This window comes from Marmota monax, unplaced genomic scaffold (genome assembly GCF_021218885.2).
Source record: "Marmota monax isolate L192 unplaced genomic scaffold, Marmota_monax_Labrador192_F-V1.1 WCK01_AAM20220418_F8-fsc00014, whole genome shotgun sequence".
NCBI lineage: Eukaryota > Metazoa > Chordata > Mammalia > Rodentia > Sciuridae > Marmota > Marmota monax.
Window position 1 is genome coordinate 9,831,620 of NW_026695222.1, and position 27,960 is coordinate 9,859,579.

Genomic DNA, 27,960 nt, shown 5'->3' on the forward strand with positions numbered 1-27,960 from the left:
TTTGCCAAGTGTTATCTTCACCTTAGCAAAAACAAATAATAGAGGAAGTAAATCCACCTCCTCCCCACAAAAAAAAAAAAAATAGGTATAACAATGGTTTTCAAGAAACTAGACATCGGGCAATGAAGAATAATGATTTCCTGAGAGGTGGAAATTAGCAAGGTGAACCCCATGATTGCTTCAGCTTATAACTTTGAGAAAATTCCTAGACTATGGCCCAAGGAGGTAGACTCAGGTAGATCCCAGTGTACTCCTTGAGTCAGAAGATGTGGTTAGGACCTCCAGAATACCAAGACAGCCAGAATGCTAAAGAGGAAAGAACCACCAGAGAGAGAGAGCCAGTTCCTGAGATCTGCAGAGAGTCCCATACCTGAAGTATTCAGTGGAATATATTGATCATTGTACTTGTGTGTGAGGTAACTGCCAAGGCCTAGGAAAAAGAGCCGTCTTAAATGATTGAAGAAAAGTGCCTGATTTGTGCTCAGGGTTGGGAATAGTGCCCCTTCCTGCCAGTTAGACTGGAAAAAACATAATTGAGAGGCGGAGTACTCAGTACGGTTGGAGAATAATCATCCCTAGACTGAGCACTGCTGTACACCCTCATAATAATTCATAAAAAATAAGACCTAAAAGGATCAACTTCACTGCATCCCAGAACAAAGCACAAGAATGTTTATAGGAATACAAACAAGATAAAATTCACAGTGCCTGGCACCCAAGATTATCAAGTTTGAAAGAAGTAGGGAAAACATGATTGATAATGAGGTAGTCAGTCGTCATAATTTACCTTGAATTCGGCAGGGATTATAAATAAGTGATAGAGTGCTTGTCTAATATGATAGGCTGTGGGTTTAATCCCTAGCAATAAAACAAATAAATAAAATAAAATTCACTTAGAATTGACAGAAATATTAAAATTAATAGATAAGGACATTAAAGCAGTTATTATAACTATATTCTATATTCAAGGAACTGTAGGAAAGATATAGAAGATACAAAAAAGACCAGACCCAAATAAAACTTTTAGAGATGAAAACTGTAGTAGCTAACCTAAAAAATACATTAGCTGAGATTGGCTATTGTAGAAAAAAGGATTAATGAATTTGAAGCCATCCATAGTAGTACAAACTATTCAAGGTGAAACACAGAGATCTTAAAGAATTAAAAAAAAAAAAAAAAAGGAGCACAGTCATGAGAACAGAATAAAGATTTGAAAAAAAAAGTTTGTTTCCCACTTAATCCCTTTTAGAAAGTTATTGAATGTTCTGTGTCAGTAAACAAGGAGGTTAACCAAGAAAAAGGAGAAAAGTAAGTCATGGGACTAAATCTATCATCTGAGAGCTTCAGGATAATAGCAAAGAGAAGACTCAAAGTGAATGTTGTAGCGGTGCAAGCTTGCACAACAGCTGGGCCAGAGTGAAACAAGGGAAGAAAGAGAATGGAGTATTTTAGTTTAAGTCAGTTGTTCTCGGTTGGGGATGATTTTGCCCTCTCCTGCTCTCAAACATTTGACAGTATTGGAAATATTTTTGGTTTGGCTTTGAGGTGAAGGGAGGTGCTATTAGCAACCAGTGAATAGAGGCCACAAAGGCTTCTCAGCATCCTATATTACATAGGGGAGACCCCACACAGCAAAGAAATACCAGGTCCTAAATGACAATAGTATCATTGTTGAGAAATCTTTTAATAAACAAATTGGGTTGAGCAGTTAGAAAGTTTAGGATTAATTTCTAAAAATCATGCAAATGAAAAAAAAATGAAGCTATGGGCTAGACAATGTGGCACACATCTACAATACCAGCTTTTTGGGAAAGATGAGGTGGGAGGATCACAAATTTGAGCACAGCCTGGGTAACATAGAGAGACTGTCTCAAAAGAAAAAAACATCTGTTAGTACTTCTAAGAAAATTAAAATAAGAGAAAAATAAAAATAAGAAAGCAAAAAGAAGTGTAGTTTGACCACAGGAATGGGAAGTCATACTCCATGTACATATAATATGTCAAAATACATTCTACCATCATGTATATCTAAAAGCAACAAATTTTAAAAATTACATTAAAAAAGAAATGCATCTGCATTTAGCCTTCAATAAATAATATTTATAAGGTTTTTAGTATCATAAGATAATTAGTGATGTAAACAAAAAAGTAGTATCATGATAGAAAGTAATGTTATGGTAAGTGTGTGTAGAGAAAAAGTGTGGGAATGGGTTGAGCATAGGAGAGCTGCATCTTTGCCATAAGTTAATATTTAATTTCTGGATTGATAAGAAGTAGTGATAGGGTTAGGGTTGTGGCTCAGTGGTAGAGCACTTGCCTAGCACGTGGGAGGCACTGGGTTCAATCCTCAGCACCACATAAAAATTTAAAAATATAAATAAAGGTATATAAAAAAAGTTTAGTCAAAAAGAAAGAAGAAGCAGTGATAGAAACATACATCAAAATGTGGAAGTACATAACAAACATTATCATGCCCACCCACAAGAATGGGGTCCTAATTAGGATAAGATATATTCCATGCTGGTATAATTTTATCAAAATGGAATTTACTGTCATGTAAACTAAGAAGAACCAATAAAAAATAAATAAATTTTTAAAAGAAAATGTTAAAAGCTCTAAATGGTCACTTCTGAGAAGTGAAACTAGTAGAGGTTTATAAAAGTTCAGACTAGGGGATTAGAATTTTTTTATTGTAAGCTTTTATACTATTAGATATTTTATACCATGGACACATTATTGTGATTAAAATTTTATTTTAAACAAAGGCAAAAAACACAATGGACATGTCTGCATGTGCATAGATTAAATATATACATATTTGTATATACGTATGTACGTATATATGTATACACACACATTGAACATAATCAAAGAATATTCCAGAGATTCTGGAAAAAAAAAAACAGTTTTCTTGAATGGAAAGCATTTTAAAAAATGTATAGGTTCTAATTTAATTGACTGAAATTTTTGATTTATTATTGTAATCACACTGGGTTCATACCAAGGTAGTAATTTTTTTTTTTTTGGTACTAGGATTGAACCCAGGTGCTCTCTACCATTGAGCTACAGCCCCAGTCTTTGTGTGTGTGTGTGTGTGTGTGTGTATGTGGGGGGGTGTACCGGGGATTAAACTCGGGGGCACTCCACTAATGAGCCACATCTCCAACCCCATTTTGTATTTTATTTAGAGACAGGGTCTCACTGAGTTGCTAAGTGCCTCACTTTTGCTGAGACTGGCTTTGAACTTGTGATCCTCCTATCTCAGCCACCTGAGCTGCTGGGACTACAGATCTGTGCCATTGCGCCAATCCCAGTTCTTTTTATTTATTTTTAATTTTTATTTTGAGACAGATTCCAAGGTGCTAAGGGTCTTGCAGAATTGCTAAAGCTGGCCTTGAACTTGCAATCCTCCTGCATCCTCCCAAGTTTCTGGAATTTTAATTGCTCATTCTAGCACCAAGATATTAATTTCGGAGCTTCAGAAAATAACTTTGATTGTTCTAATGAATTGAATTAATTATTTTAATGTCTTTGCCTTTTGTTGCAGTTGCAGGATGTGAGTTTGAATCTCTGGAATGTCTACAGCAAGATGGATCCTGTGTCTCTGGAGAATTTGCTATCAGAAGTAAGGAGCCAAATAATGTTTAATTTATGAATATTTGTCAGCTCAATTATCCACTAAAAATATTTAACTTGAAGAAATGCTTTAATCAAAGAATAATTTCTTCCTAGAGTATTATCTTGAACTTGTTGGGGGTAGAAGGGAGTCTGGAAAAATAAATAGTACCTTTTCTATTCTGAGGAAGCCTTGCCTCAGGCAAAACCAAGACCTCTTACCTGGTCCAGGATTTAAGTTTTCCTTAAAGACATTCTTTCTGTTTGGCTGCACTTTAGTAAAATAATGCAGATGGTATATTTTTTGGTAGCATGAAAAGATACAAAGACGGGATGTGGCTTAAAGGAATCAAGGACTAGAGCAGAGGCAGCAAGCTTGTTCTTAGAGGCTAGCTGGTAATATTTTTATGTTACATATCTCTGTTGCAGCTGTTTAGCAATGCCATTGTAGCTTGAAAGCAGCACCAGACAATGCTTAAACAAATGGGTGTGTCTGTTCCAAAGAAACCTTGTTTACAAAAATATGTGGACTTCCTGTAGGCTGTAATTGCCATCTCCTCAGACATTAATTGTTTATGTAAACTTCCAAAACAATTTTCAGGGTGGGAGGAGCAATTTGCAATGAGAACTAACCCTATAGGAATAAGTAAACAACCCTATAGGAATGGTTGAGCAGTCAGTGTGTGTGTGTCTCAGTGGATATGGGTGGATACTCATTGTCGTGGACTTGAGTATTTAGTATGTTTGGCTTTTAAAAAAATTGGTCAGGGTTTACTGCTAAATATCTGTGAGATGTCACTTTAATTTTGTACTTCTCAGTTAGAATAGGGTAGAACAGAACGTGTTTACTGTTATTTTAGATAACTAGCAGTAATTTTTAAAGAGTACCTGAGACCAATGCATTGGGGGGGTGCATGAAGGAAATTAGAAAATCTCTATTTTATAATATAAAATATTCCAGGATCATGAAGGATATTTTTCTCTGCCTCAAACTTGGAACTAGCTATTTCTTTAAGGGGCTACTTATTTTTTCTTACTTTATTGTTTAGAATAATATTTAGAGACCATGAGCTGGGCACTGGATATGGTTCATGCTACTGGATATGGACCATGGTTGTACTCCTTTGAGTAGGCAGAGTGAGAAAATAAAAAAAGATAAGAAGGAAAGGAAAAGACACAATTTCAAAAATTGTATTTCCATAGAATAGCAGAAAATTTGAATTTATATATCGAAAAAGGTATACCATCACTCAGAGAAAATTGCCCTAGAATGATTAACACTGAGACATATTTTAGTAAAATTTGTAGACTTCGCCCAAAAAACTCAACAGTAAAATGCTTTGGTAGCCAGGCACAGATAAAGGGGAAATTCAAGCTGGCCTTGGATTTCTCCACAGCAAATAAAAAGTAAGGTAATACCTATAATAAAGTCCTCAAGGAAAAAGTAATTCCCAAATTTTATATCATGTTTCACGTATAAAGGCAGAAAACCTTTTGAATGTATAAGTACTGAGACATATGGTTCTCGAGAGCTTCTGAAGAAACCAAATTTGAGTACAAATTTCATCCAACCAAGCTATAACTGGAAAAAATACAGCAAAAGGACTGGCAATGAGCATAGATAGATCTTTAATTATAGACTAAAACTGAAGCATTTTTGAGCATTATGATGGTTCAATGCAATGTAAATATATTAACCTTTCTTATATGAATGATATAACTAAAAAAATGATGGTAGAAGGAAGAAGAGGTTGCATGTTTAATCTTTAATACCTAGAAAGTAGAATATCAAAAAATGCCATTTAGAACCCACCTAAAATCAAGTAATAAAGACAAGAACATTATTTAACAGAGAATAAAATTGGATGGGTAAAGGAGAGAGGTAGGAAAAGAAATATGCTAATGTAAAGAGGAAAACAAATTAAAGTGTTTAACCTACTCTCAATCGCCACCCCACACAACACCTCTTAGGCCAGGTGTGTGAAGGTATTTTTAATATATATGACAGGTGGCATGCCCACTGTACAGGTGAATTTCTTCATATTTTTTTTAATATTTATTTTTTTTAGTTGTAGTTGGACCCAATACCTTTATTTTATTTATTTATATGTGGTGCTGAGGATTGAACCCAGGGCCTCTCGCGAACTCTACTGCTGAAGTACAACCCCAGCCCACCTTCATATATTTTTATGAGTGCATTCTTTTACTTTGCAGCCACAATCACTGTTTTGATCCTCATCTGAAGATTGGAGTTAAGGGAAGTGACTAGCTTCCCCACCCATTTCCTTCATTATCACATTTTGTAAAGTCCTTCTTATCTCACTGCAAGCTTTCCTAGGTAATGAATAGTTTTTATACCAACAAAGAATATAGATAAACAGTCAGTGGAGAAGATGCTTAGGGTGAGGCATGTGGGAGTGGGAGCAGAACTTCCTTATCCTTTCCAGAAACCTTTACATTTATCAGCTTTCTAGAACTTGTCCAAACCCTTTCCTTTAGGTTTTTATGGAAGTTTTGTTAAGTAGTCATGATTGATTTTATCCTTGGCCATTGGTGATTAGCTTAAGCTATAGTCCCTCTTTCTTTCCCCAAGGTTGCAGGGTAGGGCTGAAAGTTCTGCTTATCATGCCTTGGTCTTTGCCCTTTTAAAAGCTATCTAGGGTGCCTGGCCTCCAGTTATCTCATTAGCATATAAAAGACAGTTATCACTTTGGCAATTCCAAGGGCTTTAGGAAACTGGGAGGAAAACCAGATATATAATTCACAATAGCATAACTAATTTTATTTGGATATGATCAGAGATTAATAGATAGTAAGGAAATTGAGCATTAAGACTTACATTAATTACCAGGTAGACAGTAGAACTGAGAAGTAATAATTTTTTAAAAACAACTTATTAAATTTTAAATGTTGTTAATGAAAAGTGAAGATAAAACTGAAATTGGAGGGGCTGGGGATGTGGCTCAAGCGGCAGCGCGCTTGCCTGGCATGTGTGCGGCCCGGGTTCGTCCTCAGCACCACATACAAACAAAGATGTTGTGTCCGCCGAAAACTAAAAAATGAAATTAAAAAAAAAAAAAAAAACTGAAATTGAAAAATATTCAGAAAGTAAAATCATGAAAACACTCTTATCAAAGTACATGAAATATAGCTAAAGCAAGAATTAGAAGAAATTTTTAAATGAAAATAAATTAAGCAGTAAGTAAATACTTAGGGGGAGAAAAATAAGGAAAGAAGTAACTAAAAGGAAAGAAGAAACTATTGAATTAGAAAACAGGAAAATAGTAGAACTCATAATTAAGCTCAAAGCTGATACTTTGAAATTGAGAATAATAATATGTATAAAACTATTAGCTTGTAAGGGTCCCGCGATCCTCAGGATCGTTAAGCTGCTTCCTTTGTTCTGAAGTTCCTAAAGTAGTATTAAGTTTTATCATGTATATCCAAAATCAAGCCTTAAAAATTTCCAAGACTGTTGCTAATTAATGTCATTTCAATAAGCCAGACCAACGTTTTAATTTAGCACCCTTTTCTTTTTTCCTGAATCTTACACACTGAGGGGAACAGATATCATATCATAATTTATTATCTTTGCCCAAGTTAATACACTGGAATACCTAGTGAAATTTTCTCAGGCTACCCAGTTCAAAATTGAAACTTTCTAATTTTTTTTAACCTAAGTATTTAAGTTTTCTAGCATGAACTATCTGAAATCAAACTAAACAATTGCTTAAACCCAACTTTTAACTGCAAGATAGTGCAATGCTTTAGAAACCCATTCAGATACCAGATTGTTACAATAAAAAAATTATCTTTTAGATACACATTTAGCCAAGATCATCCCCAAGAAACAATCTATAACATCAACACATTACTGCATTTATTGTCTCATTAGTTAAGCAAACAGAGGTGGGGTAATCCCTAAAGTGCAGGTAAGGAAGGAGGAGACTCCCCAAAGCAAAATGGCTTTGGCAGCTGCTGGGAGCCCCTTAGTTCCACCTTTTACTTATAGGATTAGTTCCTCTGGCTTGGTCTGACCCCAGGCACTAGGCATTTCTCACATCTCCTAACTTTTCAGTAGTCAGCTTCCCAAAAAGTTCATCTTCTGCTTGCAGTTGTTTCGGGTTTGAGAAAAGTTTAAGCGAGATATCAAAGTTTTTAGACCCCAGGCATTTCCCTCTGCAGTGGGCGTGCTCAAGCCAACTATGGGAAGAAAAGAAAACACTGCTTCCCTAATCTCCCTCAACAAAGGAGGGTAAAGTTTATCAAAGTTCTTTAAAACACAGCTAAGAGAGGTGTAAAAGGTGAGAACAGAAAAGCTGGCGGTTCTATTGAGTTTTGGTCCCTCACAGGAGAAGCATTAGGTTAAAATTTAGCTAAAGTTACTTCCACACATCTAAGGCTGTTTGGAATTTGGGACTCTGCATCGGTCCAAAGTAAAACAATGCCATCACACTTAACAGAGACACAGACAAAATGACACACAAAGATCATCATGCAGCTCCCGTTCGTTCACAACCCCAAGATCTACAATCTTGTGACTCAAGGAGAATGGAGGGAAAAGGGGGAGGAGCAGAAGGATTGAGTGATAGGATCTTGGGGGAAAGGGTCGGAGTGGAGGCAGGGACCAAGAAAGGCTTCAGGGACAGAGGCGTGGAATGGCTTTGTCCCATACTGGGAGTTACTCAGGCAGAGACAGGGACAATACAAACGTGACACAGAGACAAGGACAAACAGTAAACGGTTAACACAAGTTTAGAGGCAAAGATTAAAGACAGACTGTGAATCCAATCTGAGAGAAAGAATTGCCGGCGAAACCAAACAGGTTGGCAGCAGAGTACAAACGAGGGCACTCTTGTCCCTCTACCAACTGGGGGCACTTTCGCACCCCCCCCCCGAATCCTCTAAGGCGTCCCTTAAGAGGAGTGTCCTGTGGATTAGGACACGTCTGTCACCACTGCCAGGGAGAATTTACACTCTCCGCTGACGGCCACGCTGCCAACCCAACCAAACCAATCCAAGCCAAAAACCAAACCTGAACCAAAAAGCTCTGAGAACTTACGCTCTCCACCGAGCCAAAAACCAAAAAGCTCTGAGAACTTACGCTCTCCATCGAGCCAAAAACCAAAAAGCTCTAAGCGATCGCAAAGGAAAAACAAGAAGGAGAATAAGGAGGAGAAGAGAAGGAGGAAGAAGAAGAGGAAGAGGCGCCTTACTTACCCCCTAAAGGAGTCCGTTGGAGGTCTCCTTGTCCGGCAATGCGCTTTTCCCGGCCAACGCACCAAATGTAAGGGTCCCGCGAAACGTTGGAGAAAGAGACCACCAAGTGACCACTCATGCAATTGGCAGAAGGGGGATTTATTGAACCAGCATGCTGGGGCTCCGTGCCCACTCAAGAAGGGAAAGCAGCCCAGAGCCCCGAGCAGGGGCTGAGCACTGCTTAAGTACACTTTTTGGGGAGGGCGGAGGGCTTTGTATACATCAGAACAAATCATCATGAGGCGCGGGAAAATTGAACAACAACTCCTAAACATGATTAGTTCATTCATTGGTGGGAACAGGTCAGGCTGGAGTGATAGGTCATTCCTAAGGAGAGTACACATTCAAACTGATTGGTTCAGGCCCTGCAAGGCCTGCGTGCAACTGCACAGACCCCTTCAGTTATTAAACAACCAGACAATCAGGGGAAATGTTTACTGGGCGGTTCTAAGCATTGTCTTAACAGCTACAGAAATTTCAGGTTTTGCAGGTAACATAGAAACCTAACAATACCTCCTTTACATTTTAACTCAGACCTTGCAGCTTAGAAACTTTTACAACACCCGGTCTTTTACCCTTTAACTTTTACGCTTTAACTTCAATTTCTTTTACCCTTACAAGCTCAGTTGTGATAGGTTATTTATTTATTTTTTGTAAGTTTCCTTTCCCTTCATGGCCTTGGTATAGTTGGCAGTGTGTGGAGTATTATTTTCTGCTCTGCTGTTTTTGGCTTTGGTCATGTGTCCTTGCTTTGACTAGTGTAATGTAAATGGTCATAACATGACATGTCTGAGCAGAGGATTTTAATGTATTCATGTGGTTCATCTTGCCCATTGCTATAACCCAAAGACCTAAAATCTAAAATAATCAATTGAGAAAAGGTATAGAAGGCTTAGGAATGCATAGTTTCATGGGTGAATTCTATTAAAACCTTAAGATATAGTCCCAGAGCTACTTAGAAGGAAAATTCCAATCCTCAAAATATTTGAATTTAGTGATGAATTAATTTAAACTAAAGAATTTAGAAAAAGAATAACTTAGAAACTTTTACTTGAAGTTAACTATGATATCAAACCCCAGTAAATGTAGCTAAACAAATTATAAATGAGTCTCATGTGAATATTGGTACCTATATATTAAATAAAATATTAGCAAACATAAACTAATATTATGTTAACATTTTATAATGAAATAGGATTTATTAAAGGTTCAGTATTTCTATATTAGGAAATCTATTATGATCACTATGCTGATTTTTCTCCTCCATAGAAGTTAAAAGGAATTTGATAAAATTGAATATCATGTTTAAACATTTCTAATTAAATAAGAATATAAAAAAAATAAACCTGAACTTTTTCTTTTTTGAAAAGATATCATCATCCTCCCATGGCTAACAATTTTCGAAAAAATTGAAAATTAAAAAATATATAACATTAACAATACAGGAGGGGCTGGATTGGGTTGTGGCTCAGTGGTAGAACACATGACTGGCTTGTGTGAGGTACTGGGTTTGATTCTCAGTACCACATATAAATAAATAAATAGGAGCTGGGGATGTGGCTCAAGCGGTAGCGCGCTCGCCTGGCATGCGTGCGGCCCGGGTTCGATCCTCAGCACCACATACAAACAAAAATATTGTGTATGCCAAAAACTGAAAAATAAATATTGAAATTCTCTCTCTCTCTCTCTCCCTCTCTCTCTCTAAAAAAAAAGATTTATTAATAAATAAATAAAGGCCCATCAACCATATATGTATATGAAACAATGATGAAGGTGAGAAAGAGGTAGTTCAGGAGTATTTTCCAATGTCTGAGACTCATGTCCCACTTGCATACCCTACCCTGAATGTGAAGACACTGCAGGTCTCATGTGGGGCTAGATATCCACTGTTTTGAGAACACTACAAGTATTTCTGGAGTCATTGGAGAGGGTCCACTCTTTTTAATTGTGCCTGAACCACAGTGACATCATACAGTTGAAGAAGCAGAAATGACTGTATATCAGGCCCTTTTCTAATTTTATGACTTGCCATAAACTTCATATTCTTAGATCATGTTAAGAAGGGCTAAAAAGCCCTTTTAATATCTAATAGTAGACTTCACATCTTTCCTAAGGTTTAAAGGCCAAGAGCCAGATTTAATTTTATTTAAAAACAATAAAGTAAGTGCTCAGGATTACTTCTCAGAAGAGTAGCTGCTGCAGTAGTAGTGGGAAGATAAGAGTTAAGGGAATAACCCTTTCTGGTAATGCTAAGGATTGTTTCTCAGAGGACTCATGTAGAATCAGGGATTTTCCAAATAGAGGAGAAGTTGATATGAACATTCTAGGCACAGGGAAGGAACATGTCTGAAAGCCTTAGAATCATCCTCTTTTGCACATTGAGAGGTGTTCCTCAACTGTGGCTGCCTTAAGCTATCCCTTGCCTGACTAATAGAGATGGTGCCATGAGTATGGATTTTGAGTCACCCAAGACCTGCCTCTGCTGGATACCAACCTAGGGCCCAGTTCTATCTAAAGTTCAGAGTCCTTGCCTACTGGGTAAGGGCTAAGGCACACTGGCATGGTCTTTGGATTTTCAAATTGTTGTGGCATATCTCACCTTGAGATTTGTACTGGAAGAGTCTAAGCAGATAGACTTTCCATCAAACTGATTGGTTTCACTTACCAGCACAAATCCATTTCCAAAAATGCAGTTTGTGCTGGGGAAAAGTTGGAGAATGGTGTGTCTAGTGAAAAGCACACAGGCTCTAGGTGTCTTGTCTCTAAATAGTTCCACCCTTACTGCTTGTTAGTGTTGCATCCTCAGGCAGGTTGCAACTGTGCCTCAATCTGCTCATCTATAAATGGACATAGAGAACTACACAAGGCTATTAGGGCAATTAAAAGGGACAATATAGAGAAAACAATATTTCATATACCTGCTAGTTGTTTTTAATATTAGAATTTATGGGCCTCGGGTTATAGCTCAGTGGAATTGCGCTCACCTCGCTTGTGGGGGACCCTGGGTTCGATCCTCGGCACCACATAAAAATAAACAAGTGAAATAGAGGTATTGTGTTTAACTACAACTAAAAAATAAATATTTAAAAAAATATACTAGAATTCATGACATCTTCCATTTCACTCATAGCATGGAGCTGAAAGCAGTATTTAATAATATTGCCTTGTTCTGTGATTACTACTGACATATCCACCTCCTTCAAGGTGCTTTTTTGGAAGCAAAGTGCGTATCTTCTTCGTGTAACTCCTAAAGCATACAGTGTTTTATATCTAGAAGGTAGCCATTCATTGCTTTCTATCATAGACCCAAACCAAGACACTGTTACTAGGGTAGGCCCTTAAAATGGAAATGTACCTTCAGGGTCAGTTTCTAAACACATTCAGAAAACAAAATGGTATATTCTAATAACTAATAACTATGTTGGTTCCTTTTGCATTTTCAAGTGTCACAATTAAAGAATTCTAGTGTAGCTGAAAAGATTGTACAGAGCCATACACATGCTGAGGTGGAGAGTATCAAGTATAGTTTCACTGAGACCAGATTATGGATGTCTGACAAATGGCAGGAGGTTTAAGTGGTTTAATTAGTCACAGCTAATTTTGTGCTGGCCTGCTACAGAGGCAGAGAAATTAACAAGTATTAAAGACATCTGATGTGCAAGGTATGGTAATAAGTGCTTCATATAGATTATTTTCATTTAATTCCTGTATTATCTATAACATCTCTGTAAGGTAGGTAGTAGTTATCCCAGTTATATACAATAAAGTATTTTAGATTTAGAAAACTTCCTAGTCCAAGATCACGAAGCCAGTAAGAGACAGAGCAGATGTTTTAGCACCTCTTTCTATATTGAAACATAATTTCAGTGCTAGGATATGGTGGCAGCCAGCTTGAGATGGGGAGTGGATCTAGAACCAGAGGAGTCAGACAGTCATTTGAAGGTCTTGGTTAAAGTATCAATTGAAAAAGTAGGGAGTGTACTTCTCTTCATACTCCACGGGGATATATCAGAGTTAACCCTTGCCAAAGTGAGAAGATAGTCCTGAACTTGGGATAAAGAGCACTGACTGGATGCAGTAACTGCGCGTCAGGAACCCAAACTCTGAAGTACTGATTTACGGGGACAAGGCATAAATACATGTATAGTAACATGGCAGATCATCAATTACATGCATATTTGTATATATGAAATACATATATGTAGGACTGAGGATGTAGCTTAGTAGTAGAGTGCTTACCTAGCCTATTAAGGTCCTGGGTTTGGTCCTCAGTACCACAAACAAAGAAAGAGAGAAAGAGAGAGAACATTTCCAAAAATGCTAACGATGACTTTTATTCTATGTTTTCTGGATTTTCGGTAGTGAACAAATACTGCTTGTGCATTTGTTTTCAAAGACATTTTATTATTAAAACATCAAAGACTGACTTGGTACTGTGGTGTACACTTATAATCCAGCTACTTGCAGAAGCAATCTGAATGTTTTTTTGTTTGTTTGTTTGTTTGCCAAACCCATTACCTCTTTTCCTCCTTGTCCAAGAATTCACTATCATTAATTCTTTTTTTTTGCGGAGGGGTGATGGTGGTACCGAGGATTGAACTCAGGAGCACTCAACCACTGAGCCACATCCCCAGTCCCTTTTTGTACTTTATATTTAGAGACAGGGTCTCATTGAGTTGCTTAGTGCCTCACTTTTACTGAGACCAGCTTTGAACTTTGTGATCCTCCTGCCTCAGCCTCCTGAGCTGCTGGGATAACAGGCATGCACCACCACGCCCAGCCATGAATTCTTTGGTAATCACCTCCTATTTTTTCTTGCAGTTTTATCATCCAGTTTGCTTTCATTAACACATAGTTTAGCACTGTCTGCCTGTAGCTTGTGTATGTTTGTGTGTGGGGGGTGTATTTTAGGTTTCTTTTAATCTGTAGGTTCTCTTTTACCTCTTTGTTCTCCATATCCTCTTACTCTCTATTTGTTGAAGAAGCTATTCCATTTTTCTTCTGGTTGTTCTCAGTTGGGATTCTGTTGATTTATTTCCATGATGTACTTAAAATTTTCCTCTGTCTTTTGTATTTCCAGATAATTAGTCATTGAATCTAAAGGTTTAATCAGTTTCAAAATTGATACTTGGAGGAAAGTCTCCTTCCTAAAGGGTATTGTACTCTTTTGAGGGGTGAGCATGGGGGATTGAACTCAGAGACATTTTACCACTGAGCCACATCCCCAACCTTTTTTATATTTTATTTTAAGACAGGTTCTCACTAAGTTGCTTAGGGTCTTGCTAAGTTGCTGAGGCTGGCTCTGAACTTGCAGTCCTCCTGCCTCAGCCTCCTGAGTCACTAGGATTACAGGTGTGGTGTACCTGGTGGGTATTGTATTCTTTATCAAAGAGCATATAAGGTTTAATTGATTCTCTTTTTCTTTGTTGAAACACCATTGCTGTACAATCATATATATCCCTAATTCACCATTGTACATTGGTGATATTTCAATTCTGTAATTCCTTCTTCATTTATATTCTAAAGAGAAATGTTCAACTTGCAATAAATAGTGGTGAGAAGTTCATATAGGACAAGCAGGATAAATGCCTGAACCTATCAGTTTTCAAAGTAAAGTTGGTTCCTTCACCATTCTTCATAAATAACCAATTAAGTTTTAAAAATATACATATAAATTTGAAGGCATAGATTTAAACATATTTGACACACTTATATTCATTGAAGATATCATCTTTAGTGATTCCATCTTTGGGTAGTGAACTCCCTTCAGACTGGTTCATATGTCCTTTTAACATAATACTGATAGTCCTTGATAACTTACTTGCCAGCTACTATGATGAGTAGTAGCTGATAAGTATAAGATGTTTCAGGCACAAATTTTGTACAATTCCTGTCCCAGACCTGGACTTAGTCTTTTCTCTATTAAGTTCTGTGTTTTTTATTTGCATTGTAAATAGTATTTCAGCACCACAATCTGCATGCTAGGAATGATCATTGCTACTGTTTTGGTCATTGCTTCTAGATCTCTCCAGTGGACAGCTAGGAAATTCTCTATCATGTGGGGTGTGTGTGTGTGTGTGTGTGTGTGTATATAATCATGTGTCAATTAACAACAGGGCTGCATTCTGAGAAGTGTATCATTGGACAATTTTATCATTGTGCATACATCATAAATTTATACAAACCTTGGTGGTATAGCCTATTACTCATCTAGAGTATATATGCTATCATGTATGTGGTTCCTCATTAACCAAACATCTTTATGTGGTGCATTGATTGTATATACATATATGTATACATATATATGCTTTATTCCATATTCTATAGAAGATATTCAGAAAATATCAACATTTTCACCTAAATGATTACTGAAATTTATATGTGTATCATATATGTATATATATGTGTGTGTGTATGTATATATATATATATATACACACACACACACATATACACATACACATATAAGCACACACAAATATCCGTCTACAAATATTCTGGGCTCTAAGTAGAGAAGCCATTAGTGAGATTGTTGTTTTTAGTAAGTATTCCCAGCAGAGGTTTATTTTATTTTATGTAGTGGTAGAGTCAGTGCATGGCTAGCATAGAGCCTATAGGTCTGAGTACTTATGCATCATCCACTGGAAGAGAAGAATGGAGGAGAGCAAAGATCTAACCTACAAAGCTTGTTGTAGTAAACAGAATGCCTAATGAGAGCAAGGTGTTAAACTAGATGCCTGACATATGTACCCTTACACCGTGCAAGATAGGCAGTGAAGATAACTATACAATTGAAGTACAAATTATTAGCAACTTCAAAATAAGGGCATAGGTATTACTTGAGGAGTATCTTAAGCAAATCAGTTGGCATGTTCTTTGTTAGCTGATGATTCCTTAAAAGCTAATAGCAAAACCCAATGTGTGGTGGTTGGGAACAAGAATGAGTGCAAAGAGGAGACTGAAAAGCTGATGGAATGGAGTAGAGAGTGGAAGCTGCATATAAAGGAGTCAACCAGGAAGGGTGCAGAGTTCTCAGTATTCACATGGCTACTAAGAAGATTAGAGGGAGAAGAGGGCTCTGTGTCATTCCTGGCCCCACTTAACTTCTAACTAAGGTCAGCTAATTTGTACTTGAACAGAGCTTTATGATGTGTGACCTTTTGGGCACTTGGACATAGCACCATCGTTTAGGTGCTTCATAAATAAGTTCTTCCTTCTATCAAAGGTTGATAAATTAATATGCTCGAGGGTCATTACTGTTTTTTTAAAAAATTAACCTTTTGCAATTCAGTGGTATTTAGTAAGTTTACAAAATTGTGCAACCATCACAACAATCAAATTTTAAAATATTTTTATAACCCAAAAAGTTTCTGTATGCCCACTTGCAGTCATTCTGTATCCTCACTCCAAGCCATAAGCAATTACTAATCTGTGTTCTGTCTCTATATTTCATATGAATGGACTGTATTCTTGGTGGTCTTTTTGCATCTGGATATTTCATATAAATGGACCACATTCCTGGTAGTGTTTTGCATCTGACTTTTTTCACTTGACTTCATGTTTTTAAGATTTTCTATGTAAAATAAATAAAAATTAAAAATAAAATAAAAAGGAAAAAATAAAGATTTGTCTTGTGATAGCATCATCAGTTATGTGCTACAACCTTTTAATCAGCGTATATAAATATATGATATTTTGAGATCAATAGCAGTTTTATGGCTCTGGTTTTCTGAAATATCTCTGTTTCATAATATTATCTCTTTCATTTTCTCCCCAGGATTTGGTTGCTTTGGAACATCAGTGGACTAGCTTCTTCGCTAATTTTGATACAGAAATTCCTTTCCTGCTAGAACTTTCAGAATCTCAGGCAGGCGAGGTATGTTAAGGGAAGGGTCAATGAAAGAAAGAATTGTTAATTTATTTGTTGTTTTTATTAAATTTTTTTTCCAAAATACACTATCAATCCTATATTATTGTTGTTTTGTAATTTGATTATCATTTTCTTAAACTGTGTTATATGCCATAAAGAAATTCACCCCCCTTGCCAATCTCTCTATAAAAAGTTGTTTGGGGGCTGTGGATGTAGCTCAGTGATAGAGCATTTGCCTAGCATGAGCAAGGCCCTGAGTTTGATCCCCAGCACTGCAGAAGGGATTGAGGGTGTTTTGTCTTTTTTCCTGTGCCAGCTTCTCTACTGGATGAATATTCACTTTTCAGTATGGTGGTGCCTTTGTCAGCCAGAAATTCTAGTTAATAATTTCTTCACATATCTCCTTCAAATGTCAAACTGTCTTTTTTTAATATTTATTTTTTAGTTGTAGTTGGACTCAATACCTTTATTTTATTTATTTATTTTTATGTAGTGCTCAGGGTCAAACCCAGGGCCTAGGTTTGCAAGGTGAGTGCTAGGTGAGTACTCTACCACTGAGCCACAACCCCAGCCCCCAAACTGCCTTTATAAGCAAACAATAGTGAGAAGTTACCAGTTTCAGACTAAAACACTCCATGAGTAAACTGAAGTATCTAGATTGAGAACCAAAAAGTATACACACTGCCTTTGTGTGTATATGTCACAGAAATTAGTCAACGTGGATTAGAAGAGCTCTCCTGAATTGGACAGGGCAGAGTGGTGGAAAGGGTGGGGGATGGGAATGGGAAAGACAGTAGAATGAATTGGACATAAATTTCCTATGTTCATATATGAATACATGACCAGTGTAATTACACATCATATATAACCACGAAAAGTGGGAAGTTATACTCTATGTATGCATGATATGTCAAAATACATTCTATTGTAAAGTTAATTAAAAAGAACAAATTAAAAAAAAAAGAACAACAACTCTCCTGAGCTTGCCCTTGAGTCCACCTTGGGCTTTTACCACCAGTACTCAGTTCTCTGGTGGCCCAGAACAATCCCTTCTCCTCCTCCTGATCACTTGGAGCAGGAGTTGATTTTTTTGTGGGTTGGTGGTAGTGCTGGTGTTTAAACCCAGGGCTGCCCACATGTTAGGTAAGTGCTTTGCTACTGAACCACACCCCAGCCTCTGGAGTTGATCTTAGTGTGAATTTTCTTTTACTTATGTTGTAAACCCCAGAATATATTGTTATTGTTGTTTTAAACAATTATCTATTTTAAAGGTTTACTGAATAAGAAAAATATCTTATGTTTTTTCCCATGATGTTACTTTCTCTGGCGCTCTTTCTTCCTTTGTGTAGACCTGGATTTCCATTTGGTATCCTATTTCCCTAAAGACTTTTCTTTAACATTTTTTGTAGTTCAAATCTTATTCTGATGAAATCTTTCAGCTTTTGTATATCTAGAAAAAAAATCTTGATTTCATTTTTGAAAGATACTTTTGCCATGTATTGATTCTAAGTTGACAATATTTTCCTTTCAGTACTCAAAAGATGTTGCTCTACTGTCTCTCACTTTGTTACTGATAAGTCTTTTTAAAAATTTTATTTGTTCTAATTATTTATACAAGACAGTAGAATGCATTTTGACATATTGTACATAAATAGAGCACAACTTCTCATTCCTCTGGCTATACATGGTGCAGAGTCACTCTAGTAGTGTAATCATACATATATATAGGGTAATAATGTCTCTCATTCTACCATTCTTTCTATCCCCACAGCCCCACCTTGTTACTAATAAGTCTTTCACCCTAATCTTTGTTTCTCTGTACATAGCAGAGAAAGTCCCTGTAGCAGATTTTTAAGATTTCTCCCTTTATTACTGGTTTTGAGTAATTGGATTATGATATGCCTTGCTGCAATTTTCTTCATATTTCGCATGTGGGTTTTGTTGAGCTTCTTTTCTTAGTTTGGTGGATTTATAGTTTTTGTCAAGTTTGCTAATTTTTTGTACATTATTTGTTCAAATAGTTTTTCAGCTTCCTGTCTCTCTCCTTCCAGTTATTCCTAAATTAGACCTCAAAATTCTCACACACTTCAATGGTGCCCTTCAGCTTTTTGCATTCTTTTTTTCTTTCTCATTACTGTGATCCTAAGAATGAGAGATATTCAAAAAGAGATAACTCAGAAGTGTCACTCTCTAGACCTGGGAATGTAGTTCACTGGTAAGAGTATTTGCCTAGTATATATGAGGCCCTGCTGGTTCAATCCCTGGCACTACCAAAAAAAAAAAAAGTGTCACTTTTGTTTCTGACAGGTGACAAACCTCTTTAATTTCTGATTTATCTCTTCTATTTCCTTTGCACAAATGAACAGATATGTATTTTTATATCTTTCTTGCATTGAAGAATAACAAAGAGTCATTTCCACTTTGCTTTCTTCATTTAACAATATATATCTGCTTAAAAGTAAGTAATTGAACTCTTTCCAAATCAGTTTGTTGAGATTTTTCTCCTTCTTTGCCACAATTTACAATACTCTATTTTGAAAATGAATCTTAATTTAGTCAGGTACTCTCTTACGTATACATATTTAGGTAGTTTTCAACAGTCTGCTATTTGCAAACAGTGGCATAGTAAATAACTTCATGCTCATCTTTCCATAATGTTATACACACACACACACACACACACACACACACACCTAGGAATGGGATTTCTGGGTCAAAAGGTAAACACACACAAAAAAAAAAAAAAAAAGGTAAACACATACACAATTATGTTAGCTATTGCCAAATCCCCCTTAAGAAGGTTTGTACTAATTTTCATTCTTAATGATATGAGAGTGCCTGTTGCTCCACAGCCTCACCAATAGAATATAGGGTCATACTTTTAAATTTTTCCACAGTCCTAGGCTGGGGATGTGGCTTAGTAGTAAAGCACTTACATAATGTGTGTGAGGCCCTGGATTCAATCCCTGTATCACAAACATACACACATACAAAAATTGTCTCCACAGTCTTATAGATGAGAAATGGTATCTCAGTGTTGTTTTAATTTAGGTTTCTCTGCTTATAAGTAAGTTGAACATCTTTTACATGTTTAGAATTATTTATATTTTGTTTTATGTCTTCTTTTCCCCCCAATTTAATATTGATGCAGTTTTTTTCCCATACTAGGGATTGAACTCAGGGCCTTGCACATAGATAGCAAGTGCTCTACCATAAGCTGTACCCCCAGTCCTGGTACAATATTGACTGAACAAAAGACCACAGTTTTTTTGTTGTTATTTAAGAGCATAGGTTTTTAGGTCTTTTGTCCCTTAGTTTTAAGGAGTTCTTTATATATATTCCAAATATTTCTTCCATGTTAATCACACTTGCTTTATTTATGGAAACTATTTTTATTTTTATGTAAATATCAATCTTTTATCATCTCTAAATTTTAAATCATTGTACAGAGAAAAGTTTTTTAATTTTTTTTTATTGGAGCACTACAATATACTATAGTAGTTGGGTAATTTTGACAAAATAATACATGCAAGGAATTTTATTCCAATCCCCATCAGAGAAAATCTTTAATTGAAGGTTAAAGAGTAATTCACCATCTAGTATTTGCATGGTTTAATGTTTTCCATTTAGGTCACTAATCCACAAGGGATTTTTATTGTGTATGGTGTGAGATACAGATCTAATTTTATCTTTTTTCTCAATGATTACTCAGTTAAAATCCCAACTATGTAATTCGCTAGCTCTGTGGTGTTGGTCAAGTCAATTAACTTTTCATGTCTTAGTCAACTCATCTGTAGAGAGGAGATGATGATACTATGAAGCTCATAGGTTGTTATTAGGATTGCTTAAAAGTAAGTAATTGAAGTGTCTTTCACAGTTCACATGGGAAGTCCATAATAAATTTCAACTATTATTATTTTAAAAGTGTTATATAAATTAACAACACAAATGCCAAAATTCTAATTCATAAATATCTAAAGAATATATAAGTAACAAAGAGAAATCCATATGGCCACTGAACATATCAAAAATATTGTACTTCATTAAAAAATCAAAGGGATAGGTGGCACATGCCTGTAATCCCAATGACTCAAGAGGCTGAGGCAGAAGGATCTCGAGTTCAAACTAGCCTCAGCAACTTAGTGAGGCCCTAAGCAACTCAATGAGACCCTGTTTCCAAATAAAATATAATAAGGGCTGAAGATGTGGCTCAGTGATTAAGCGCCCCTGAGTTCAATGCCTTGTACCCCCCCAAAAAAAAATAGTCAAAAGGATATAAAGGGCTGGAATTGTGACTCAGTGGTAAAGCATTTGCCTCACATGTATGAGGCACTGGGTTCAATTCTCTGCACTGCATATAAATAAATGAATAAAATAAAGGTCCATCAACAACTAAAAAAAATCTGAAAAAAATTTTAAGAGGGATATAAAATAGAACATAGTGATCATTGTGGCATTGATCAATGTGGCAAATCTCTTTAAACCATTCCTTAGGCAGTGCTGATGATGAGACCCAGAAATAGGCACACTCGGATATTGTAAGTGAAAGTGTACATTGACAAAACTCTTTTGAAAAACAGTATAGTTCTGCCTATTTGTTTTAGAGCTGTCTTAGGAAATATTCAGAGCTCCAAATTATTCATTACACTATTAATCTTGATATAGAAGAGTTAGTAACAATATAAATTTCCAAGAATAGAGGACTACTTAATACACTTAAGTATAATCATATAGAGTCTATGAATATGCCATAGAAAAAAAGATTTGAATGGCCAGGTGTGGCAGCACATCTTTCTAATCCCAGTTACCCATCTCAGTGGAAAGGATTGCAAGATTGAGGCCAACCTGGGCAACTTAGTGAGACCCTGTCTGAAAAATAAATAAATAAATAAAAATAAAAAATACAAAGGACTGGGGATGTAGTTCAGTGGTAAAACACTTGCCTGACATGCACAAGACCATGGGTTCAATCCCCAGTACTCTCCCACCCCCGCCCCCTCAAAAACAAGAAGGAAAAAAAGAGTCAAAGAAAATGTACCAAAATGTTAATGGTTCTTAGAGATTACAGTGGTGGTTTTTATTGTGTTCTGCAATGAACATATACTGTTTAAATAATTGGAAAAAAACACAAGTGTTCTCTAGAGGTATTATAATTGCTGTTTGAAAATTTGAACTCTCTGGACACTAGACCCCGTGTGTTTGCTTTGGTTAGTGTTTAGCCTAATGCTGTGTATCCAAAAGCTGAGAATTATTTATTTGGTTTCCCAGGAAACTTCTGTCAGTGTACTTCTGTGTTCCTTGGATTCTCCCTTGTTGCTAATTTTAAATTAGCATATTATAATTAGTACACATTCATGTTTTGGAAATTTATAAAAAACTTTCTAAATATAAGGGGGAAAAATCCCTACAAGATTAGCAATTTGGACAATAGATGGTGGTTGGTCCAGTGTTCTTTCAATAAAAACTATAAATTTGAAAAGAAAATTTTTTTAAATTTTTCTTTACTTTTGCAGCCTTTTGTCTTTTTTTCTTCACTTTTTTTTTTGCTGTGTGTCCTCCAATTAATGTTGCTATCCACCACACATATCCTTCCATATTCTTAGAATAATCTACTGACATCCCTCTTTCTCACACATACATTCTACATGCTCTCTTGAGTGTGTGTGTGCACATATATACATGTATGAACGATTTCTGATTATTTTATAAAATTGTGCTCTTATATACAATATTGTCTTCTTTTTAGCCATTCAGAAGTTACTTCAGTCATGGAATGATCTCCAGCCATATAACTGAAAACAGGTAAGGTCCCCAAGGGAAGAAGTGTGAATGGTGATAGCAAAAATGGAACTTACAAGCAAGGTGAAATTTGGGAGCATTCAATTAGAGAACCTAGAGTCAGAAGAGTATGGCTTTAGTCATCACAGGGTAAGAAATCCTGTACCCTGTAAATTCATTGGTTTCACTGCTTTTTTTAAAGAATATGTATTTTATTTTTCGGTAATTTTATAGTAAACTAGCATTTTGTAGAGGGGAGTTACTGGGGATTGAAATCAGGGTCACTCAACCTCTGAGCCACATCCTCACCCTTATTTTGTAAAGTCTCACTGAGTTGTTTAGTGTCTTGATTTTTGCTGAGACTGGCTTTGAACTTGCAGTCCTCCTGCCTCAGCCTCCTGAGCCTCTGGGATTACAGGTGTGCGCCACAGTGCCCAGGTAAACTAGCTTTAAATGAATTAGAGCCTGCTAAAATCTAAATGAAGGAATTTTGATTCCTTATCCCTAGCTTAGGAAAGCAAGAGTAAAAATTCAGGGACTGGGCAGGAGAACAATAGTGGTTTGTGGGGAGTAAAAGGATCTCCTCATGAAGAAGAGGGGAACAGGAAGTGTTCCAAAGTTTTTCCTTCATTTTTGTCATGATCAACAGGAAGTGCTTCCTCTGATGGATAAAGAAGATAGATCTTGGGGCTGGGGATGTGGCTCAAGCGGTAGCACGCTCGCCTGGCGTGCGTGCGGCCCGGGTTCGATCCTCAGCACCACATACAAACAAAGATGTTGTGTCTGCCGAGAACTAAAATAAATAAATAAATAAATATTAAAAAAGGAAAAAAAAAAAAAGAAATCCTTCTTTAAAAAAAAAAAAAAAGAAGATAGATCTTGGGCTGGGGATGTGGCTCAAGCGGTAGTACGCTCGCCTGGCATGCGTTCGGTTCACGTTCGATCCTCAGCACCACATACAAAGATGTTGTGTCTGCCGAAAACTAAAAAATAATAAATATTAAAATTCTCTCTCTCTCTTTAAAAAAAAAGAAGAAGAAGATAGATCTTTCCTCTCTTCTTCCCTCAATCACAGTCCACTCTTAACAGTAAAACAAAATACCCTGGGGGGATTCAGACTCATTCTGTTCTGCCCAAAATATCACTTAGCTTTAATTAAGTTTCAGAAGAAAAATCAGTCATGTTTAGTTTTCAAAGCCCCTATTTACTTGATGCTTAAGGTACTATTTCAAGGGGAATGAAAAGAAATGCAAAGACTTTTCTACACAACACACATTAAGAGCACTTTAAGGAAAGGGTGGGGGATAAAGAAAACTATCTTTTAAAATATATCTCCCATCAAAAATATTTACTACAACATATCAAGGAAGAGAAGTACATGGTTAAGAAAATAAATAAACCAAATATGTTTTCTGCTCTCATGGAGTTCGTAGTATGCTGAAGAAATAAGACCTTAATTAAATAAACTCACATAGAAATATATCATTGCGAACTCTGATTAATACCATGAAAGAGAAAAGAACATTGATGGTACTGTGAAGAGAGTCTGGCCTCCGCTGGGAGAGATGTGAACAATGAGTAGAGATAATTGGGAGAAGGGAGAAGATGAGAGGTCCTGAAACAAGAACATAAAGGACATAAAGAACATGAAATATCCTGGAATATGGGAGTTGGAGGAGAACTGCCTTGCATGGAAATGAAGAAATCGACTAGACCATACAAGCCCTTGTTTGCCATTTGCAAAATTTTGGTACTTCTCCTGAGAATAACAGGTAGTGAATGCTTTGTATATCTAAAAGATTAATGTCACAACCAGGTGCAGTAGTGCGGGCTTGTAATTCCAGTAACTTAGAAGGCCGAGGCAAGAGGATCCAAATTCAAGGCCAGCCTCAGCAACTTAGTGAGAACTTCAGACACTTAGCGTGGCCCTTTCTCAAAATAAAAAATAAAAAGACCAGGAGATATAGTTCAGTGGTAAAGCCCCCCTTGGTTTCAATTCCCAGTAAAAAGTATATATATTATCACTGTTGGAGAATAGGTTATAGAAGGGTAAGGGTGGATGCAGTGAAACAGGAAACGTTGCAGTTATTAAGGGAGGAAATGATGGCAGCAGGGATTAGGGGTTATGGCCATGTGGTTGGAGGAAACTAAATAAATGGTTTTCAGGAGGTTGATTTGATTTAGGGGGTGAGGAAGCACAAATCCTTTGGGATTGCCAGAGTATGCCTCATGTGAAAGTCACTTGGTGACTTTTACAACAGCTCTATGAATGAAATGACTAAGGAGGGGTTGATTAGAATGAACGAGGAGTGAGCAGAAAATGGGAGGGAGGTAGAATTCAGCCGAGAGGGAGGAAGAGGATAGACAAGTGGTGCTGGAGTATATAGGTAATGAAACTATTTGCAACCTTCTCTTATCCTTTCTACCTGAAAGTTACTCAGAAGTTGGTAACTGCTCTGTTGTCTGCCTAGTCTGATCACAACCACTATCATGCTTTAAAACCTGTATTTCTATTATAATACTGTCATATAAAACTGGGGTTTTGCTTCATCACTATATTATGCACAGCGAACTTTTAAGGAACTTGTTCCTCAAAAGGTAGGTTAAGTTGAAAAAATATAAGTCTAGTGTGGATATAGTTATGTTCCTCAATGACTAATCCCTTTGGGTCACTAGTAAGAGTCACCTGGCATCCCTTCCCAATCATCCAGGACATTAGGTTCAGGACATCAATCAGAAAAATCCAAGAACTCACTCAGGTCATGGGAATCTGTTTTCTAATCACATGCTTTTCTTGCTGCTCTAGCCCTAATCGGCAGCCATTTGTACTCTTTGGTAATCACTCAACTCGAGAAAACCTGAATGCTGGAAACTTTAACTTCCCTTCTGAAGGGCATTTGGTACGCAACACTGGTCCTGGTGGGAGCTTTGCTAAACACATGGTGAGTGGCTGGACTGTCTGGTGCCTGTTGGTCAATTAGTGCATTTATTTAACCCTGAGTCTGACGTTTGTTTAAAGTGAAAAATGATTGGAAACTGTATGTATATAATATATGTTATGTATATATAAACACATTTATATTTATTTTAAAATATATAACATTTATTTATAAAATATAAAAATAAATATACAATATTTATTAGTACTAGATGTGATTTGAAAACATTTAACTTTGAAGTATTTGAAGGAAAAAAATTAAAAGCAATTTTAATAGTCATACCAAGCCTAAATTTGTGAAGTTCTGGCTTACATTTAAGATCATAAACCTTGATGATCTTTGTTCTCTTATTGAGAGTGCCAGGGAGATTTCTGCATTTGATAGTATGTTTTCTGCTACATTCTTTTAAAGAGATCATTGAACTTGAATGTGGGGACTCTAATGAATGTGAACATTTATGCTATCTTAATGGAATGTTAAATATTTTTAAAATGTTTCTGGCTATCAGGAAAGCCAGAGTTGTAGGTGTTGTTATTTTTTAAATTTAGATTTGGAGAATGTGTGACCCAGGTGATATAGTTTAGTCTCTCTGAGTTATGATTCTAGAACTGCCTCTAAGCCAGCTCAGGATATAGAGATATCAGAAAGGATGGGCTGTCAGGACTTTGCTGTTCTGTCAATAGAGGCTCAGACCCCATTTTAAATCCCTGAGTAGTTTTGGAATACACAGAAAATGCCAGATGGAACAGGCTTCTCTGTGTAATATTATTTGTTGAATACACAAATTAAATAAATATAGGAGACAATTCTGACTTCTGCTTCTACAAAGATGGTGTATAATGTATACATGCTTTATCTCTCATTAAATACAATTAAAAACATGGGACCTTTCATATAAAACAAACACAAATATACTCTGAAAGGTACAGAGAAGGAAGCAGGATGGCTAAAGACTTCAGGAAATAAGATGATAGTGAATTCTTATGTTTTTTTTTCCTTATATCCAGACTGGATATTCAAGAATATCCAGATATATTCAGAGGATCAGAAAAGGTACAGCCTAGTAAGACAGAAAACTTTAAAATAATAACTGCTCTATATACAAGCCCTACAGAAAAAGTACACCTCTGCCCCAACCCTCCCCACAAAGGCCGAGTGGAGACCCTAGATTTCCTTGCTTGCCAGATTGGGGTGAGCTGCCATCCCCACCCATATTCTGCTCAGGATAGTGTCATAGAAGGCCCAGTGGGGAGCCTGAGCTTCATAGTTATTTTAAATGATCTGTCCAGGGCTGGAGACATAGCTCAGTGGTACAGCACTTGCATAGCATGTGTAATACCCTGGGTTTCATCCCTAGGACTGCAAAATAATAACAATAATAGCTTCTTCCACCCCACCATATAGCAAGAGGGCTCTTCTTGGGGCAGAATCACAGGTGGCCAATGGGGAATCATATGACTTTTATCACCACTGAGCAGTAGCAAGGCCTCTTCCTTACCCATAGTGTTTGTTACCCTCCAAACTCTGGGATGGTATCAGCTGAGACATAGTGGGGAACCTGAGCTCCCACTGATATAACCCCCCCAACATGCACATGCCAGTTGTCAGTAGCAGCTGAGTGGAGAACCTGGATTTGCACTCCTACCGGGTAGTAATGAGGAGGCAGGTCCTCCTGCTCACCACTGACACAGTGTTGGAGGAGGCCTTCTAACATGTTAAGATTTCAGTAAGATTCAGAGAAGACTCTCAGTTTCAGCTCTGATGTGTAAAGAACTTGGAAATTATCCCTATATTTATAAGAAAAAAGCCAAATAAATTGAAAATCAATGACTTTTCTTGGATTCATCAGAGAACTAAGGTCTCAAGGCAAACTGCCACTCTGAAATCTAGAGAGACAGGTAAATCCAGAGAATCACAGCCCATGTCTCCGTACCTGCAGCAGAAACCACTGATTTTACAAACTTGTGGGAACACTTAAATGGTAATCGTAGTGAAATTCTGCAGGTAGAAAGTGGACTAGTGTGAAAGTGAGAAACTCCTGGGGGACATAGGATTGTCACATTTCCATGGGTTATATTAGTTGAACCCTTGCAAGTTCACATGGTAAAGAGCAAAACAAACCAATTCTCGTATGACTGGTAGGGGAAAAAGAAGAGTGACTGTTTTGAAATATAAGGAAGATAATAACAAAGTCCTCAATAGCAAAACCTACATTCCAGGATAAACAATTTTACCCAAACCTTATTCCATTGGGGAAAAGGGCATTTCTTTGACTCTATCACACTCTGGCCTTCCTGACTCACCTAGGAGAGAGGGAAAAGAGCTAAGAAACACTTGTAAAGGTCAAAGCCTGCAGATACAGGCCCACTCAAAGACTGAGATTTAATCACAAGATTATAGAATGCTTTTCCTACCCCATTACCTTAGCACCACTGCAGCAGGTCTGCAGTTTAATAGCAGGTGGTTAATAGCTGCAAGGCACAAGAGTATATAAGGGGG

At 36.8% G+C, this 27,960-nt stretch overlaps 1 protein-coding gene across 3 annotated transcripts in view; it reads left to right on the forward strand.

Annotated features, from left to right (window-relative positions):
• Dnaaf9 (dynein axonemal assembly factor 9) overlaps positions 1-27,960 on the forward strand; it is a 152,484-nt gene that overhangs the window by 45,450 nt on the left and 79,074 nt on the right. For all 3 annotated transcript variants that reach the window (XM_046433259.2, XM_046433260.2, XM_046433261.2), the window contains 4 exons: positions 3,548-3,625; positions 16,652-16,750; positions 22,491-22,546; positions 25,329-25,464. In XM_046433259.2, the coding sequence (XP_046289215.1) occupies positions 3,548-3,625; positions 16,652-16,750; positions 22,491-22,546; positions 25,329-25,464 (369 nt within the window). The remainder of the gene's footprint in view (positions 1-3,547; positions 3,626-16,651; positions 16,751-22,490; positions 22,547-25,328; positions 25,465-27,960) is intronic.